This window comes from Protopterus annectens, chromosome 9.part0 (genome assembly GCF_019279795.1).
Source record: "Protopterus annectens isolate FY-2018-M chromosome 9.part0, PAN1.0, whole genome shotgun sequence".
NCBI lineage: Eukaryota > Metazoa > Chordata > Ceratodontiformes > Protopteridae > Protopterus > Protopterus annectens.
In genome coordinates, this window is record NC_056743.1 from 1174606943 (window position 1) to 1174624219 (window position 17277).

General features: G+C 46.0%; 1 protein-coding gene across 2 annotated transcripts in view; it reads left to right on the forward strand.

Annotated features, from left to right (window-relative positions):
• Positions 1–17277, forward strand: part of LOC122811905 (glycine N-phenylacetyltransferase-like) — a 662545-nt gene that overhangs the window by 605726 nt on the left and 39542 nt on the right. For both annotated transcript variants that reach the window (XM_044084060.1, XM_044084061.1), the window contains one exon: positions 953–1091. In XM_044084060.1, the coding sequence (XP_043939995.1) occupies positions 953–1091 (139 nt within the window). The remainder of the gene's footprint in view (positions 1–952; positions 1092–17277) is intronic.

Genomic DNA, 17277 nt, shown 5'->3' on the forward strand with positions numbered 1-17277 from the left:
GGGAAAAGATTTTGCACACTGTAGATGTACACAGGCAATTGCGTTATTATTTAAGCAGGACTAAGGATTTTAGGCAGTCTCAGCAGTTGTTTGTTTCTTTTGCTTTGAGTTCGTAGGGCAAGCCTGTGTCAAAACAAACTATTTCTAGGTGGATTGGGTTTTGCATTGCATTTTGTTATTCCCATCATGGCAAGGAGATTCCAGCTGGGATTAGGCCTCATTCCACTAGGGCTACTGCCACTTCAACAGCATTTCTAAGGGGTGGCAACTAAGGATATTTTGGAGGCAGCTACTTGGAGTTCAGTGCATACTTTCTCTAAGCATTATCACCTTCCTATCTACTCTAAGTCTAGGGCTGGTTTTGCCACAGCTGTTTTGCAAGGCATGTTGTCAGCTCCTACTTCTTTATGATTTGCCAGCCTCCCTTACCTCTGCTTTGGGATTCTACCCAATAGTAAGGACTGCAGCAATGTGGAACGAAGAACATAGTACAGTTTTGTACCTACCATAAATGTAGATGTTCGAGGATCCACATTGCTGCAGTCCAATTTACCCTCCCTCCTTCCCCTCTGTGTTTAGGGGTGGTTGTGTAGGTGAGGTTATATGTTGTTATTTTTGTATATATTTTTGTATATATTGTACATATTTTTGGTGCAGGTATTTTGGGCCTTGTCTTTTTAGGGTCTTCTGACATCTGGGGCAAGAAAAGACTGAGGATATGACGTCGGTCATGCGCATTAGTACCCTGACGTACTGACGTTAGTCTAATGCGCCCTGACCGACGTCAGCCATATACTCTGGTATTCGGGCCGACTGGACAGCGGACTACCCAATAGTAAGGACTGCAGCAATGTGGATCCTCGAACATCTACATTTATGGTAGGTACAAAACTGTACTTTATCCTACCCCAAACAACTTAAACTATTTTTATTTATTTATTTATTGGGCTAGGTCTTCAGCTGTGCATGGAAGAAGTGATACAGGAAGTGGCATCTAGCAAAAATGTGAGACTAGAATGTTATGCGAACACATCCAAAACATTTCTGAAAGAGCAACCATGTGACCTGCCTGACAACTTGAAACCAGAGAGGTAAGTAAACTATCGGAAAAAAATAGAAAAGTGGACCATCTAGAAAAGAGAAAAATTGTGTTCTGTGGAATTTTGTCATGGAACAAAGACCAAATGAAATGTCACAGACCAGTAAGCACCAAATTACTGCTAGAGACAGCTCATTTATTTCCAGGAGCCATAACTTACCTTTGGCAAAGAGCAAGTGCTGTTGAAGGATTGTCTGAAATGGTAGGATTTGAACATAATGCGCTTGCTGCTGAGGAGGGGAAATTTGCTGCTTATATACGTGCTTGGAAGGAGGTAGCAGTTAGAAGTTGTAACTGACTGGCCATAAGCATACATCAGAAACTGAGCTGAATATTGCACTCTTATGTCATTGCATGGTTTGTGGTCTTATGGGTAAAGTGAAGCGGGCAAGATTTTGTATCCCAAGAGCTGAAGGAGTGAGAAGTGCAGGTATGTATATTTGTGCAAATCCAAGTCCTAAGAGCTAAAGGAATTAGTCAAGTTCAGGTATGTACAGCTATGTAAATCCAAGTCCTAAGAGCTGAAGGAATGAATTAGACACAGGTATGTTTATTTTTGTAAATCCAAGTCCTTACCATTTTAGTCCCATGATGGGAAGATAGTACCAGCATCAGATGAAGTAGGTAGAGTTGGTCTGAAAAGAGGTCCATCTTAATTAATGGCAAGACTGATGCCATTGAGATTAATACTCCTAGGCAGATAAAACTTTTCTAAGATGCATAAAAACCCTTGCCATTGTAGTCACATGCCCGCTGCAGTTCGTACATTCAGAGAGGAGCTTGCCTTCAAGTTGTTCTCCTGTTTTTTGTCATTTAAAGCTGTGTTTGCAAGTAAAAAAAAAATCTTACTCTAAATCTTTCATCTTTCCTATTCTCTATAGCATGAGACCTTTATTGATTTTTGACAGGTTTTTTTTCTGTCATGTTGTTTTTTTCCTGCTATTTGACCCTACGCCTTTTCCTAATTATTTCAAAATTTCAAAAGTCCTTTCACAGGTGTGCCTGCAGTAGGGAACTTTCTCCTACATATAGGCTCATTGAGTGTGTCTGCTGCCTTAGTGACATTCATAACATGCATATGTATGAGCTGTGTGGACATTTCAACAAAACTGTGCTTAGGTGTTGCACAGATCTGCTAGTCCATTTAAGAGAAAATCAGCAGCAGCCCAAGAAGGCCTAGAAGAACTTTCTTAACTGTTCTTCCACCTATTCTTCTAAGATGACTATAACGTATGCTAACTTACAGAACAGGATCTCCTCCACTTTCTCAAAGACATGTGTCTGGAGTGTTTCTCCCCAGGCCTCTCCTGAAAATTAGCTTTGTTCCAAGTCTGACTTTCCAGGTAAACAAATGTTAAATAAATAATAAAAAATAAAGTAAAGGGAAGCTTGTTGACGCAGACTGTGTCTTGATGGGCCTTTCCGTCTCATTCTCTTTTATTGGATCAGCCACTAACCAAAATTGAGGAAAGAATTCACAGTTTGTGAGAGACTGTCAAATTTCCTGCTTTTGAGATTGGGAAGACGGGTTAAGCGGACTACACTTCTGTTGATCTGGGTGATTCCAGACTAGTTAAACTGAGGTCTGCCCTTCTCCAACCCTCTCTGTAATTGTTTGACAGGCTGGCAAAAGCTGTTGTGTATATTCAGGACAGTTGGAAATGTCTCTCACTCACCCCTATTTTCTGGAGTGCAAGGAGTCTAGGTATTTTGTTTTTACCGCATCCTATTTCTGTTGTTTTTGGCATCACCTCTGCCAAGGTTCTTTAGCCTGGCAACCACTGTCATATTGTTGGAGTCCGTGTTAGCAGCATTGAAGATAATGCAGTCCCTTTTATTACGTACTACCTGTTAGAGAGTTTTTATGCAGACTGCATCTGTGATGTTGCAGGACTCTGCAACCCAAACATTGGGCTTGGTGATACTGATATCAGCAATTCCAGTGTTGTCATTATCAGAACTACCTGCTGTTCGTGGCTCATTGCTTGCTTACTAAGTATCAGTGCTAACTTTGAGATTCCTAGTATCTACTCTTTGTCCATTAATGTTGGGCCTTGCAGATGCCATGCTGTGTTTATTTATGGGCGCAATGCTTGATACTGCCTGCTTTGTCAGCACCGGTGCAAGTATCAGAGGCATCTGTCCCAATTGAGAGAACTCAGGGCTTATTAAAGTCTACTTCTGTCAAGTTCTCTTCATAAAGGGTCTCTCCTGAGTATTCCCCATGAGTCCTTTTAAATCTTACTAAAACTAAGCTTTTTTAATCTCCAGAGAAGTTCTCTGCTAAAGACTTGGATGAGGAGAAGGCAGTATAATTTCTGGCCTCTCCCCTCCAGTGACCACAAATTTGAGGAGTTCTGAATTGAGACAATAAGGCACTTAGCCAGCTGACCCCATTCACTGTTTTTAGCATAGACATCAGAAGGACTCCATGTCTTCTTTGTCATCCTTGGGCATTTCATCCTTGGTGGTAATTATAAAAGACGCCATCAAGACTGTATGAGAAAGCTTAAATGAGGTCCCCAGTCACAAGAAGGCTAACTGTATTTTCTTTCAAAGCCTGCCCCCAAGGGAGATGTTAGGTTGTCTGAGCAGAGATCCCCTAAGCCCGACACTGTGATTACAGCAGCAGCCCTCAGAAATGCTTATGCAATTCTGAGTCCTGCAGCCCGCCTTCCAGGTTAGTATTCATCTATAGCTATAGCTGTGGACAGGTTCAGAATGAATGTTTATCCATATGCTTTCTGATGGCTCTTGAGTCTTCACCACAGAGATTTTATCAAGGGCACCAATGCAACCTTTTGTGGACTGTTTTCTTGGGTCCTTATAGTTTTAGAAAGAATGTCCACCAATACCTTGGGAATAAGAAAAAAGCTGGGCAAAATCCTGATGACTGAGGTTGTGAAGTTATATTTTAGGATGCAGAAAAAACTGGTGGCTAATATGACTACAGTTTAGCACACTGTCAAAACCTCAGTAAAAGTTTGCTGGAACAAAGAGCATCAAGCAAGGCAACCGTTTCTGTCTCCTAAAGACTACAGAGAGGTGATCTGTGCCTGGCATACAAGTTATCTCTGGATCTCTCTCTGATGAACCGTTTGCGCATCCGCAAAACAAACAGCATCAGGACTACCAGATCTGAAAACCTAAATTTTGCTTGGAACTTAAATGGGATATGTTGGAGAGACACGTGTATCTCAGTGAATTCTCTCTCTGGAACAGGCTCCCCATCCATGTGAAATAATGTCTCTCCCTAACCTAGTTTAAGCGTAACTTAGAACATTGGATGGGAAATTGAAGTGTCACCACTGGTCTGGCATCCACAGTTTACCTTCACAATTTCGAAAAAGTTTTGTGCGAGTAATGACTAACTTGAAAACTCGAAATTTACTTTAGCGAATAATCACAGGAACGAATCAGAAAATGTCAACAATTCGAAATCAAATTGTTGACATTTTTTCAAACTTACTTCCACATCCGGTACCATTAAACACACGTTTTGCAGGGGGCAAGCCCCCCTGCACCCTCATGTGGGAGGCTGCACACTGGCATTAGCTCTTTTGTGTTTTTGGTATCTTGTGGTTCATTAATACAAACCCTTGAAAACAGCCTTTCGCACATCTGTAGTCGCAGATGTGCACCTCGGCATTGTGAAGGTAAACTGGCGTCCACATCTCTGACAGACAGAATCAGTCAATAAATCATGTCGAAATCTACAGTCACCCCTATATAAATGCCTAAAACATATAGCTTGTGGGTCACTTTTGGGTTGCACGACTAGGCTTATAAAGGCCCTAGTGGTCATTAACCTAGTATACGCTTCTTAACCTATGAAGCAGCTCATATGCTTCACAAGAACAGCAGCCAGCACTTCATCTCCTTTCTGGCATGTAAGTCCCCTTTGGGGAACCCTTCCACACAAAAAATGTAACTAGGTTGGGGGCTTATTTAGTAAGAAAATGTACAGCTTGTGCAAACTTCTATATATTTCAGCAGAACAAAGTAAGCAGTGCATTACATCCCAGGCCAAACAGGGAAACAAAAAGAGATGGCAGGAGGGGAGCAATAAGAAACAAGGAACATTTCCAAGAAAGGGATGGTCTACATCTTCAGAAAGATTATGCCAGCTTTTTCTCCCTCCTATGCTGCCCTTCTCTCAAAACCTGTTCCAAGAGCTAGCTGTGTATATTCCCCTTTGGCAACAGATTGTGAAAGACTCATGGGTGTTAAAAGTGGTTCATGAAGGGTACATTTAATACTGGATACACAAAACTCTGTTCAGGTGAGTTCCTGTCCACCCTCTGAACAAAACAGAATTTTTTTTCAGGTTCTTGAGCATTTGTTCACCCCAGGGGTCCTAGAATTAATATCATTAAATCCAATTGTTTCTAGTGCCAAGGAAACTGGTCTTCTTGGAGACCAGTTGTAGATCTTTCCTTCCTACATCTGAGTGTGGAAGTTCCAAAATTCAAGATATTAACCCTTCAAAATCTGCTATCTGTCAGTGTCCTTCCATACCACTGTTGCAGTATTCATCACCTACAGGATCTCTTGCCAAGGATAGCCCAATGTCCAGCCACTATACCAGGGTCATTACATCCTCCCAGCATTGGATGTCAGCCATTTGCTTCCTCTCCAGGTGTAGGGCATAAAGGTGATGTACACACATTAAATACTCTGAATTACTTGGCTTCCAGTCTGAACGCCACATTTGAATGTTGGTCTGAATATCCTTCACTGAGGTGGTTTCTACCGAGCCATTAACAGATAAGTGCCCTGTTGGGGTTTCTTCTTTTACTTTCTTTACTTGTGTACTTAGGGTCCATGTCATCCACGAAAGGAAATGTCATGTGGGAGGCAGATTCCCTATAAAGATTACCATAAGAAGTGTTTGTTCTGCTGAGGAGCTTCACACAATCATACTTGGTGTACCATTTGGCAGGCTTTTGTTCCTAAAAGGCTTCATAGCTGTCTCTCCTCTCTTTCCATTTACATTGAGAACTGTCTCAGACTTTTGTCCCAGGGTACTGTGACAAAATCTGCCCACCCCCGAGGTACAGCCATCTCTTAAGAGGAAGACAGAGAAGTCTGTCTGAATCTGCTGCTGTCCATCCTCTACCAGATGTCTCTCTAGAGGTGACCCCAAAGACTGATTTCCTGTGTTGTGACCGTATCAGAGGCTGCCACAAAACAGACTTCTCACACATCCTTTGAGGCTATGCTTACATTCACCATGGGCATTGAGGGAGAACCACAGCTGATTATTTCCGAAGGGCCTAGGGAGATTCCCCAGATTCTAGTTGGGGAAGAAGTGATGCGTACCCTTATCAAGTCTAGGCATTGCTCAGAGCCTCTTATGTTAGTCAGAGCTGACATCCCTCTGAAGAAGAAGAAGCAAAAAAAACAAGCACATTCTTTCCATTGCTAGGGATCCTGAGAAGGAATGGCAGGATTTTTATCCAGGACTTGTTCAATGTCCTGATGGCTTTAATTCCTTGAACTTGAAAAGAGACCACAGCTCTCTCTCTTGTGAGTAAGACGGAAATTTTTCCACCCTCCCACCTGGTTACTGTTGTGTTCTTAAACACCACTGTCTTTCTAGTTGCCTGCCCCTTATGTTAATTTGACCATAAATCTCTTTTCCTTTCTGCTTTTACTGGCTGATGTAAGCACAAAATTATCATTTTATGAAATCACTCCCCTTCAATTATTTAAATTTACTGGCCATCCTACTGTATTCCATAGTACCAGAATTCAGAAGTGACCACTTTCAATCTATCTTGCTGTTTTAAAAATAGTGACTGTCCACTAAAACTCAACTTTTAGACAGGTAAAGCTCAAGTTACCTACTTTCACATCTAACTCCTCTAGTGCACACTGCAGTGTTTAGGATAAACTCATTTTTTTTTTTCATCTTACCTTTAAGCGTCTATTGCAAGACCACCAGTTATTGGAGATCCCACATTCTGGCTCTCAGTAGTCATCTTGGGATTAGCGCTTCTGTTTTCTCCTGGTGAGAGAAGGAGTGCATTTACATTATTTCCTGGAGACTGCTGATTTACCAGAAAGCTTAATAACTGCTTTATAGGTGACAGCTTGGAATCTGTGCTTATATTCTGATCCTGTTGAAAGTAGGAGCAGAGTATATTGATTCCTGACTATGGTTGGAGAGAGTGCGCCTGTGCTTAACTTACCTGATTGGTATGGTTGCTATTCGAGGTATCTACCAGAAAAAGGCTACAAGCCTGCAGACCCTTGCATCATCTGGGACAAGACTGTGGATCACCAAATAGGCTGTGGCCTGCTTCTCTTCTTGGGATTGGTGCTAACATTTTGCTTCTGGTGAGAGAAGAAACAAAGGAGTATTGTATCCCAACAGAGTGAAGCTGTGCTGAGACCAGCATTAGTAGTAGCCAGGAAGTAGCCATTCATGCGACTCTCCTCTTTTTATCATTCTTGACAAGCTAATTATTAATTTTTCAGTAAGTACTGCTCGATTTCTTTCTAACTTCAGAAAATCATCCATAAATTTTCAGGGTCTATGTATTAGTTTCGCCTCAAGTGCTTGGCAGTGCTCTGTACAGCCTCAGACACCTTGAGTAACATTTTTCCTTTAAAAGGACTAAATAAGGAAACAGCTCCAGTACTTAGTAATAATGACCATCCCTCCTGGCATGTCTGAAGGTCATTTCCCTGTGCTTTCTCCTATTAACCTGGTGAACTTGGGCATCCTGAGGCAGTGTAGCAACTGCTTTATATACACAGACAACCCTCTTCTCTTACCTCCCAACACTCAAACTTGTGAGAGATGCACTTCTATATCCAAACTGAAAGCCATGCATTCTCAAACCAAGACTGGAATAGCTGGTCAAGAAGAGAATTTCAGCACCTGCACCACACCACATGCAACACATAGCCCTCCAGAGCACCCACCATCACAGTTCTCACCTAAAAACACAAACCACACACCCACCTTCGCGGAGGCGCTCAATAGAAATCCTACCCAAACAGCAGAGACCTCGAAGGCAGAAACGCACTCAACTACCACAACACAGCACAAACCACAAGACACATAGCTCACCTCCACAGTGTACCCCTCAACCTAAGCCCCCAAGGCAAAACAGCTTGCCCAATACACACTAATCATAGGTGACTCGATAGTGAGGCACACTGATGTCTCTCTCACTAGGTTGAATAAGGAGAAAGTAACAGTCAGCTGTCTATCAGGTGCCAGAATCCGACACATAATGTACACACTCAGGTCACTCCATAACAAGTACAAGTATGACACTGTCTCTGTCCATGTGGGTGTGAATGACCTGAGTCACACCTCCCTGGACTACATGAAAAGAGACATGGAGGAGCTCTCGGATTATGTGGCCCAGGCAGGTATAACCCTAGCCCTGAGCAGCATCCTATCGTCGCCCAGATTGATACCGTAGTACAAGCAGAAAATGATTGACTTCAACAATTGTTGAAGTTTCTGGAGTCATTCTAAGGGGATCCAGTATCTGTCTGCTTGGGATGATGTAATAGGTGACTCTATCGTCAGGCACACTGACGTCCCGCTCACCAGGCTGAACAAGGAGAAGGTCACGGTGAGCTGCCTGTCGGGCGCTAGGATCCGCCACATAACACAAGCACTCAGATCACTCCAAGGCAAGTACAAATATGACTCAGTCATTGTCCATGCTGGTGTGAATGACCTGAGACGTACCTCCCTGGAATACATGAAAAGAGACGTATGACCCTGACCTTGCATCTGTCACCCCTGGGCTTTCGGATATTGGCAAAGGCTGTTGCTACCCCCATAGTGCCTTTTTTAGGCAAGGCTCAAAAGACAAACCCATCTCCATAGGTATCACAAGGGATAAGAAACTAAGAGTAATGCTACTCAACGCCAGAAGTCTAAACCTCAAGATGCACGCACTCGAAACTCTCCTTAGCATGGAGAACATCGATATCTGTGCAGTAACAGAAACCTGGTTCAAGGCTCCCGAGAGCACCCCAGCACTACCAGGTTATACCTCATACCATGCTTTTCGGCCCCAAAACTTGGACTGAACCACAAAAGGAGGGGGAGTATCAATATTCGTCAAAGATACCCACACCTCCAGGTTGGTGGCACAGTACGAAGCATCAGAGACTATCCATGTGCAACTATCAGTGGGTAAAACTGCCTTCCAGTTTATAGCCTGCTACAGACCACCCTCCCAAACCCAGGAACCCCACTCGGCCTTCCTGAGAACACTGGAAAATATGAAGGTCTCTCCAAACACCATTATATTGGGTGACATCAACTACCCAAACATAGACTGGGAGCATTACTCGAGCTCCAACACCCTAGCCCAAAGGTTCCTAGAATTTATATACTCAAATGCTATGGAACAACTTGTTACCACTCCCACAAGAGGGGAAAGCATACTGGACCTCATCATCACCAACATGGGGACTCTGTGCTCCAGACCAGAAGTGTATCCCTCATTGGTAAGATCAGACCATAAACTATTCTCACTGGATATTCACATCCCGACACCACCCCCTGCCCTGAAAACCACAGTGAAAAACTTCTCTAATGCAAATTTCACACTCCTCAAAACCGAGGTGGAATCCTTCAAAGCCCCCAGGCCTGTGGAAAATACGGCCTAGACCGCAGAATCCTTTATAAACGCATTCTATGAACACATTCAGGAATGCATGGATCATGCAATCCCAAATAAAACCAAGTCGCAATCCTCCAAAGGCAGACGTCCTGTCTGGTGGACCCCAGCCATAAACAAACTATACAATAATAGGAGGAGGAAGCTACTACATGATAGAGCAAAATCCCAAAAAGGGAAGGCATCTCTGATCAGTATTAGCAAAAAAACTATGGGCACTAAGGCCAGCATCGAGAGAAAAATTGCACAGGACACTAAGGATAATCACAAGGCTTTCTTTAGTTATGTTAGAACCTGGGTGGGAATTCCCAAATATGCTCAGAATTAGTCCAAAATGACAAAAAATACACCGAACCCACAGACATTGCCAACATCCTAGCTGACAGGTTCAGCGCAATCCCCCCCCCCTCCACTCCTCACCAAAAGGGCAAATATCTATCCCAGCAGATTGCTGCCCCCCTGACATCTCAGATGCTCAGGTAAGAGCTGCCCTCTCCAAAGCAAAAAACACAGAATCAATGGGACCAGATGGTGTCCCAGGCTGCGTCCTACATAAACTCCAAGAAGAGCTAAACCCAAACATAAAACTACTGTTCAATCTCAGCCTTACTACAGGATATGTACCCAAAGAGTGGCGTACAGCAACAGTGGTCCCTCTCCACAAAGTTGGTGCCTCAACGGATTCTGGAAACTATCGCCCCATAAGCCTGACTAGCTTGGTCTGCAAAGCTATGGAAAGGATCATCATGGACCTCATAAGGGACCTACAGACACTGGATCCTACCCAGTTTGGCTTTAAGGGCAGATCCTGCCTCTTAAACCTGGTTGATTTCTTTGTAACAGTCACTAAGGCCATAGATGAGGGGGAAGGTGGTCCACACAGCCTACCTGGACCTCGCAAAAACCTTCGATACAATACCCCACTCGGGCATTATAGATGAGCTCACCAACTTAAATATAAACCCCTATGTCGCTAGATGGGTTGCAAACTGGCTCAAGGACAGAACCCACATGGTTAGAATTGCCGGAGCCATGTCAGACTCCAAACCAGTTACAAGTGGCGTCCCACAAGGCTCAGTCCTGGGACCTCTCTTGTTCGGTATATATTTCTCAGAGGTACAGGCCAACACAGAAGGACTGTGGCTGACCAAGTTTGCAGATGACTGCAAACTGGGCGCCATAATCGACACTCCAGCCGACACAAGCATCCTCCAAAAGGGCCTCATAGAAACAGACTACTGGTGCCAGAGCCATGGCCTCAAGCTAAATGCCAAAAAGTGTATAGTCATCCCCTTTGGCAAAAACAAAATGCCCATAAATTACCACATAGGTGGTAATCCATTAAGTACGGAAGAAGTAATTAGGGACCTGGGGACCCAAGTTGATAGCAATCTCTCATTTGAAAACTACGTGACCAAAGTGGTTAGAAAAACATTTTATATAGCCCACCTAATCATGAAGGAATTCACATCTAGATCAGGGGAGGTCATCGTGCCTCTTTACTCATCCCTCATCAGGCCCATAATTGAGTACAATGCCCCTTTTGGGATGTACCTTACCAGACACCTGCAGCAACTGGAAAGACCCCAAAAGTACCTCACCAAGAGGATCAAAGGGCTCAAACAGATGCCATATGCTGCCCGGTTAAAGAAACTCCAGCTCTACTCAGTGGCATACCGCCTGCTCAGAGGTGATCTGTGCCTGACGTATAAAGCAATGTCCAACCTGGAATTAATGGACATGCTGCACCTCAGAAAATCCAAATCCCATCGAGCTACGCGCTCGAGAGACTTGAACCTCAGCACTGAAATATAGGACATGCTGGAGGGATAGGTTCATAACCCAGAGGCTCCCTTCACTCTGGAATAAAATCCCAGTCCAGGTTAGGCAGAGTCCCTCATTGACTCTCTTCAAGAGGAATCTTGATGAGTGGATGGGAGATCGTAGGTTTACCCCAGGTATCACTTCTGTGTCACAGTTAGACAGAGGCACAGTATACTAACCTCGAAAAAGGGCATAGCAAAATTAATTTAAAATGGGTGGCGAAAGCCAAGCACACTTTGGCTAGGCTTATAAATGCCCTAGGGCAGATAGACTAGTATGAACCTATGAACCTATATCATGATCGACAGACCTCAATGCTTTGCCAGAGATGGCCTGCATCTGTCACCCCTAGGTTTCCGGATACTGGCTAAAGCTCTTGCCACCCCTATAGTGCCTTTTTTAAGCAATGTTCCAAAGACCAAATTACCACCATAACAGCTATAAATAAATGCAATCTGAGGGTCATGCTGCTCAATGCTAGAAGTCTAAACTTCAAGATGCACTTGCTCAAAGCACTCCTCAAAATGGAGAACATCGATGTTTGTGCTGTAACAGAGACCTGGTTTAAAGCAGCAGGCTATAACTTATTCCACACCTTTTGGCCCCAGAACATGGACCGAAGCTCCAAAGGCTGTGGTGTCTCCATATTTATAAAGGATATGCATACCTCCAAACTAGCAGCCCAGCATAATGCATCTGAGATACTTCAGGTACAACTAACATTGGGTAAGACGACGATTCAGGTCGTAGCCTGCTTATAGGTCCCCAACCATGTCCCAGGACTCTCACTACATGTTCCTAAGCACCCTGGAAACTATTAGGGTCCAACTCAACACGCTCATACTAGGTGACTTCAACTACCCCTCCATCAACTGGGAAAACTCCTCATGCACCAATACACTGGCCCAACGCTTCCTGGAATTCATCAATTCCAATGCCTGGGACCAGCTCATTCTTACCCCCCACTAGAGGAAGCAATATCCTTGACCTGGTTATTACCAACTTGGGCAACTTTTGCTCTACACCAGTAGTCAATTCCTCTCTGGTTAGATCCGACCACAAACTAATCACCATGGAAATCCACAGGTCACCCACACCCCCCACAAAGTTAACCATCGTGAAAAACTCCCAAGCTGACTTTGGGCTCCTAAAAACAGAGTTGGTTAACTTCACGGCACCCATGTCAATGGAAAATATATGCATGACTGCCGAATCATACACCAATGCACTGTACAAACACGTACATAAATTCATGGAACTAGCCATACCCAGCAGAACCAAGACGCTCTCTCTAAAAAAGGAAGCCAATCTGGTGGTCCCCTGCCATTAATAAACTCTGCAATAGAAGGAAGAAACTGTTGCAGATAAAGATGAAGTCCCAAGACTGGAAAAACTTCCTTATTAGCCTCAACAAAAGTTGAGAGCCCTCATCAAAACCTCTAAAGCCAATTATGAAGGCAGAATTGCAGCAGACACTAAAAACCTCAAAGCCTTCTATAGTTATATCAAGAATCTCCATGGCAATACCCAGGTTTTCTCTGAGTTACTGCACAATGGTATCTCCTATACTGAGCCAACAGATATTGCCAACATACTGGCCAACCGATTCAGTGCCAGCTTTACCCCTCTCTCCACCCTAAAGGACCATACACAATACCGGAGGAATGCCAGGCACCCAGGATTACTCCAGTACAGGTTAAAGCTGCATTGTCCAAGGCCAAGAATACAGCTTCCATGGGACCTGGCAATATCCCTGTATGTGTTCTATATGAACTACAAAGTAAACTGGCACCACATCTGTGTGCCCTGTTCAATCACAGCCTCATCTCAGGCTTTGTCCCTACTGAATGGAGCACTGCTACAGTCATCCCTCTCCATAAAGGAGGAGCAACTACAGACCCTGGAAATTATCGCCCCATTAGCCTGACTAGTCTGATATGTAAGGCTATGGAGTCCATCATCATGGACCTAATTAACAAGGATATAGGGAATCTCCAAACTCTAGATCCCACTCAATTTGGTTTTGTGAAAGGTAGATCGTGCCAGCTCAACCTGGTTGACTTCTTTGAGTCAGTCACCAGAGCTGTGGATGAGGGCAAGGCAGTTCATATAGCCTACCTCGATCTGGCCAAGGCAGTTCATATAGCCTATCTCGATCTGGCCAAGGCCTTTGATACCATTCCCCACTCAGGAATTATTGATAAACTCACCAAACTAGGCATCAACCCCTATATCACTAGGTGGGTTGCAAATTGGCTTACAAATAGAACCCACAATGTAAAAGTAGTGGACTCCAAGTCAAACTGCTGACCAGTCATGAGTGGAGTCCCACGGGGATCGGTCCTGGGTCCTCTCCTGTTTTGCATCTACTTCTCAGAAGTCCAGGCCAACACAAAGGGACTCTGACTGACCAAGTTCGCAGACGACTGTAATCTGGGAGCCATTATTAACTCCCCAAGTGATGTAGACATCCTACAGAAAGGTCTCACTGAGACCAACGACTGGTGTCAAAACCATGGCCTTAAGCTTAATGCCAAAAACTGTGTCGTCATCCCCTATGAGAAAAACTTGGTTCCCACTAATTACCACATTGATGGGAGCACACTGAACACTGAAGGCGTTATAAGAGATCTGGGGAGACAGGTTGACAGCAACCTCTCCTTCGACCACCACATTGCCACTGTGGTCAGAAAGTCCTTCTATCTGGCACATCTCATTACCAAGGGATCTGAAGTAGGAACTTCATTTGTCAGCTACCTGTGGGATACGGATCCTATCTCGGATCCGAGCCAGCAACTTCTAACAGAGCATAGATCCGAGCTCCTAGCTCCTCCCCCTTAACCATAATCCCCTGCCTGCCCTGACTGACCCCAGATCTAGTTTGCCGCTCTTCAAGCAACAGCTAGGTTCAGAGCTCTTGGCGTTTTGTGAGGAAAAAAGTTTTTTGTATTTTTTCTTCTGAGTGACTGGTTGTGTGTGTGATTGGTTATCCTTTCTCCTTTTATAGATATAACATATTTGTTTTAATTTTAGAATAATTCTCCCTCCCCCGCTGGTCGTAGCGTGTGTGTGTGACTGAATTAGGGGCCTAGTGAGTGTGCTTTCCTACAGTATGTCTGAGGCCCCTAAGGCAATTTTTTCGAAATGCACCGAGTGTGGTCATAAGCTTTCACCGGCTGATGGCCACACTAGGTGCGTTAGTTGCCTTGGGGTTGAACACCTCTCTTCGGGTTGCACAATTTGCGTGGCGTTCAACCCCAGGGCACTCATGGATCGAAGGTCGAAGCTAGTTCTGGCGGGCCTTCTACCCCCCAGACTCTGCTTCGGCCTCCGGTGCTTCGGTGCCTGCAACCCCCCCGGTAGCGGTCACCCCTGCCTCCCTTCCTCCCACAGGGACTCAACCTCCCGCTTCGGCTCTGGAGGATAGGGAGGCCAGGAAAGAGAAGCGGCGGGAGAAGCACCTTAAGCGGCGGGCCGAGGACTTTTCATCGGCCAGGCCCGCCAAGAGGGCTTCCCCGTCCAAGTCTTCTCGATCTCCTCCTCCTCGGATCCAATCCCCTTGTTTCTCCCCGGGACCAGAGGAGGAGGTGATCCGGTCCCCGTCGAGGCGACACTCCAGGTCTGCCTCGGTGGCCTCGTCGAGGTCCACTTTTAGCATGTCTGACGCGGATATGGACCGGATGATGAGGAGATTCATCCAGGCCCAGATGCAGATGGGAGTGCTCTTGCTCCCCCCCCCCCCCTCTGGGGGGAGCTCGACCCCTTTTTTCGCTCCTATAGCTCCTTCTCCGACCAGCATGGATCCGGGGGTAGGTCGGAGCCGACCGTGCTGGGCACGTCGGCTCCAACTATTCCCTCGAGTCTGTCGGATCCGACCTCTCGGAGCCGTGGGCCGAGCTTCGGATCCGAGGGATTCGGTGTGCTTTCGGCTCCGTCCCGGTCGGAGCACACTGGTCCTTCGGATCCGACGTTCTCGGCGCCGGGTCCGATCCCCGCTTCAAATCCAAGTGGGAGTCGGATCTCGGATCCGTCTGAGAGCGGCTCCCCCTCTGCTTTCGCTGCGGTGAAGAGGGCACTGTCGAGTGCTTCCAGGCCTCCGGTCCTGGCTTCGGCTCCCTCCTGCACTCCTTCTCATCTGGTCCTGGCTCCCCTTAACCGGCCCTCCAGGCAGCCTGCCTCAGCGCCTTTAGGAGTTCCAGTGGAACAGATTACAGCCCGTGAGGACTCCTCGGACAGCCCCCCCCCGAGGAGATTCCCCACAAGGCAAAGTGCAAAAGGAGGCACATAGACTCCCCTGAGAGTCTCACAGTAGATACGGACTTGGTTGAAGGGGAAGGCTCCCGGAGATCACCCCCTGAGGATGTCTCCTTTGGAGACATCATGGAAATGCTCAAAATCAGAGGTGGGTGGTCTGCCCCCAAGGCTTCCTCTGACGAGTCCGTATTCCTTGAGGCGTTCGAGGCAGGACCATCTACCTCTTGGGTGTCCCCTCCACCCCTCCACCAAAAGGGTCAGAAGAAGATGTGGTTCCGAAAATCGCATCAATCTCAGTCTGCTCAGGACAACCAGTCCTCTCGTGGCAGAGGAGGACAGGGAGGACACCGCCCCAGAGGCAGAGGGGGTCCTAGGAATTTTGGGTCCAGAGAACCTTTCTCTGAGAGGCCCACGCAGAACCCCTGAAGGGTTTCCCGACTGCTCCACTCTGGAGGCAGTCGGGGGGTGTTTTTCGAAGCACCTGGCAAAATGGGAGTCCATAACAGATCGCTGGGTGCTTCGCATTATATCCAGAGGTTACCTAATTCCCTTCATAACCAACCCCAGAATCAGAAGCCTTACCGACATCCCACCCAGTCAAAAGAAGGCGACCTCTGCAGAAATTCAGCAGCTTCTTCAAAAAAGAGCCATCCAGCCCATCCCCCCAGATCAAGTCGGATCAGGGTTTTACTCCAGGTTCTTTCTGGTGCCAAAAAAGACGGGGGACTTGAGGTCCATCCTCGACCTCTTTCCTAAACCTGGCGGTACCCAAACAAAAGTTCCGAATGGTCACGTTGCAATCCGTCCTGCCCTTATTGCGGGAGGACGACTGGATGTGCTCTATAGACCTCAAGGATGCGTACTATCACGTTCTAGTGGACAGGCGTTCCAGGAGGTTCCTCTGCTTCCGGCTGGGAGCCAGTCACTTTCAATTCAGGGTCCTCCCCTTCGGTCTCACCTCAGCCCCCAGGGTGTTCACCAAGGTCCTAGCGATAGTAGCGGCCCACCTGAGACTCCAGGGAATTCAGGTCTTTCCATACCTGGACGACTGGCTCCTCACAGCCCCAACAAGGCATCTACTTTGCTCAGGCAGGGACTGTTTTCTCCGTCTGGCTCCACTATTAGGATTAACCATCAACATGACCAAATCCTCTCTCATCCCTACACAGATGCTAGATTTTATAGGGGCAAGACTGGATTCCAAACAGATGCTTGCGTTCTTGACTCCAGATCGACTTCGGAACCTGATGTTACATGTGCAGGCCATTCTCCAACTGCGAACTCCTTCGGCGGAATTGATTCTGAGGGCCCTAGGATCTATGGCGGCTGCAATCCCTCTGCTGCCATTGGCCCGGTTGAACATGAGGGTTCTACAGTGGACCCTCCAGGTACAATGGTCCCTGTCTTGCAACCCTCTGTCTCACCCCGTTTCCTTAAGCA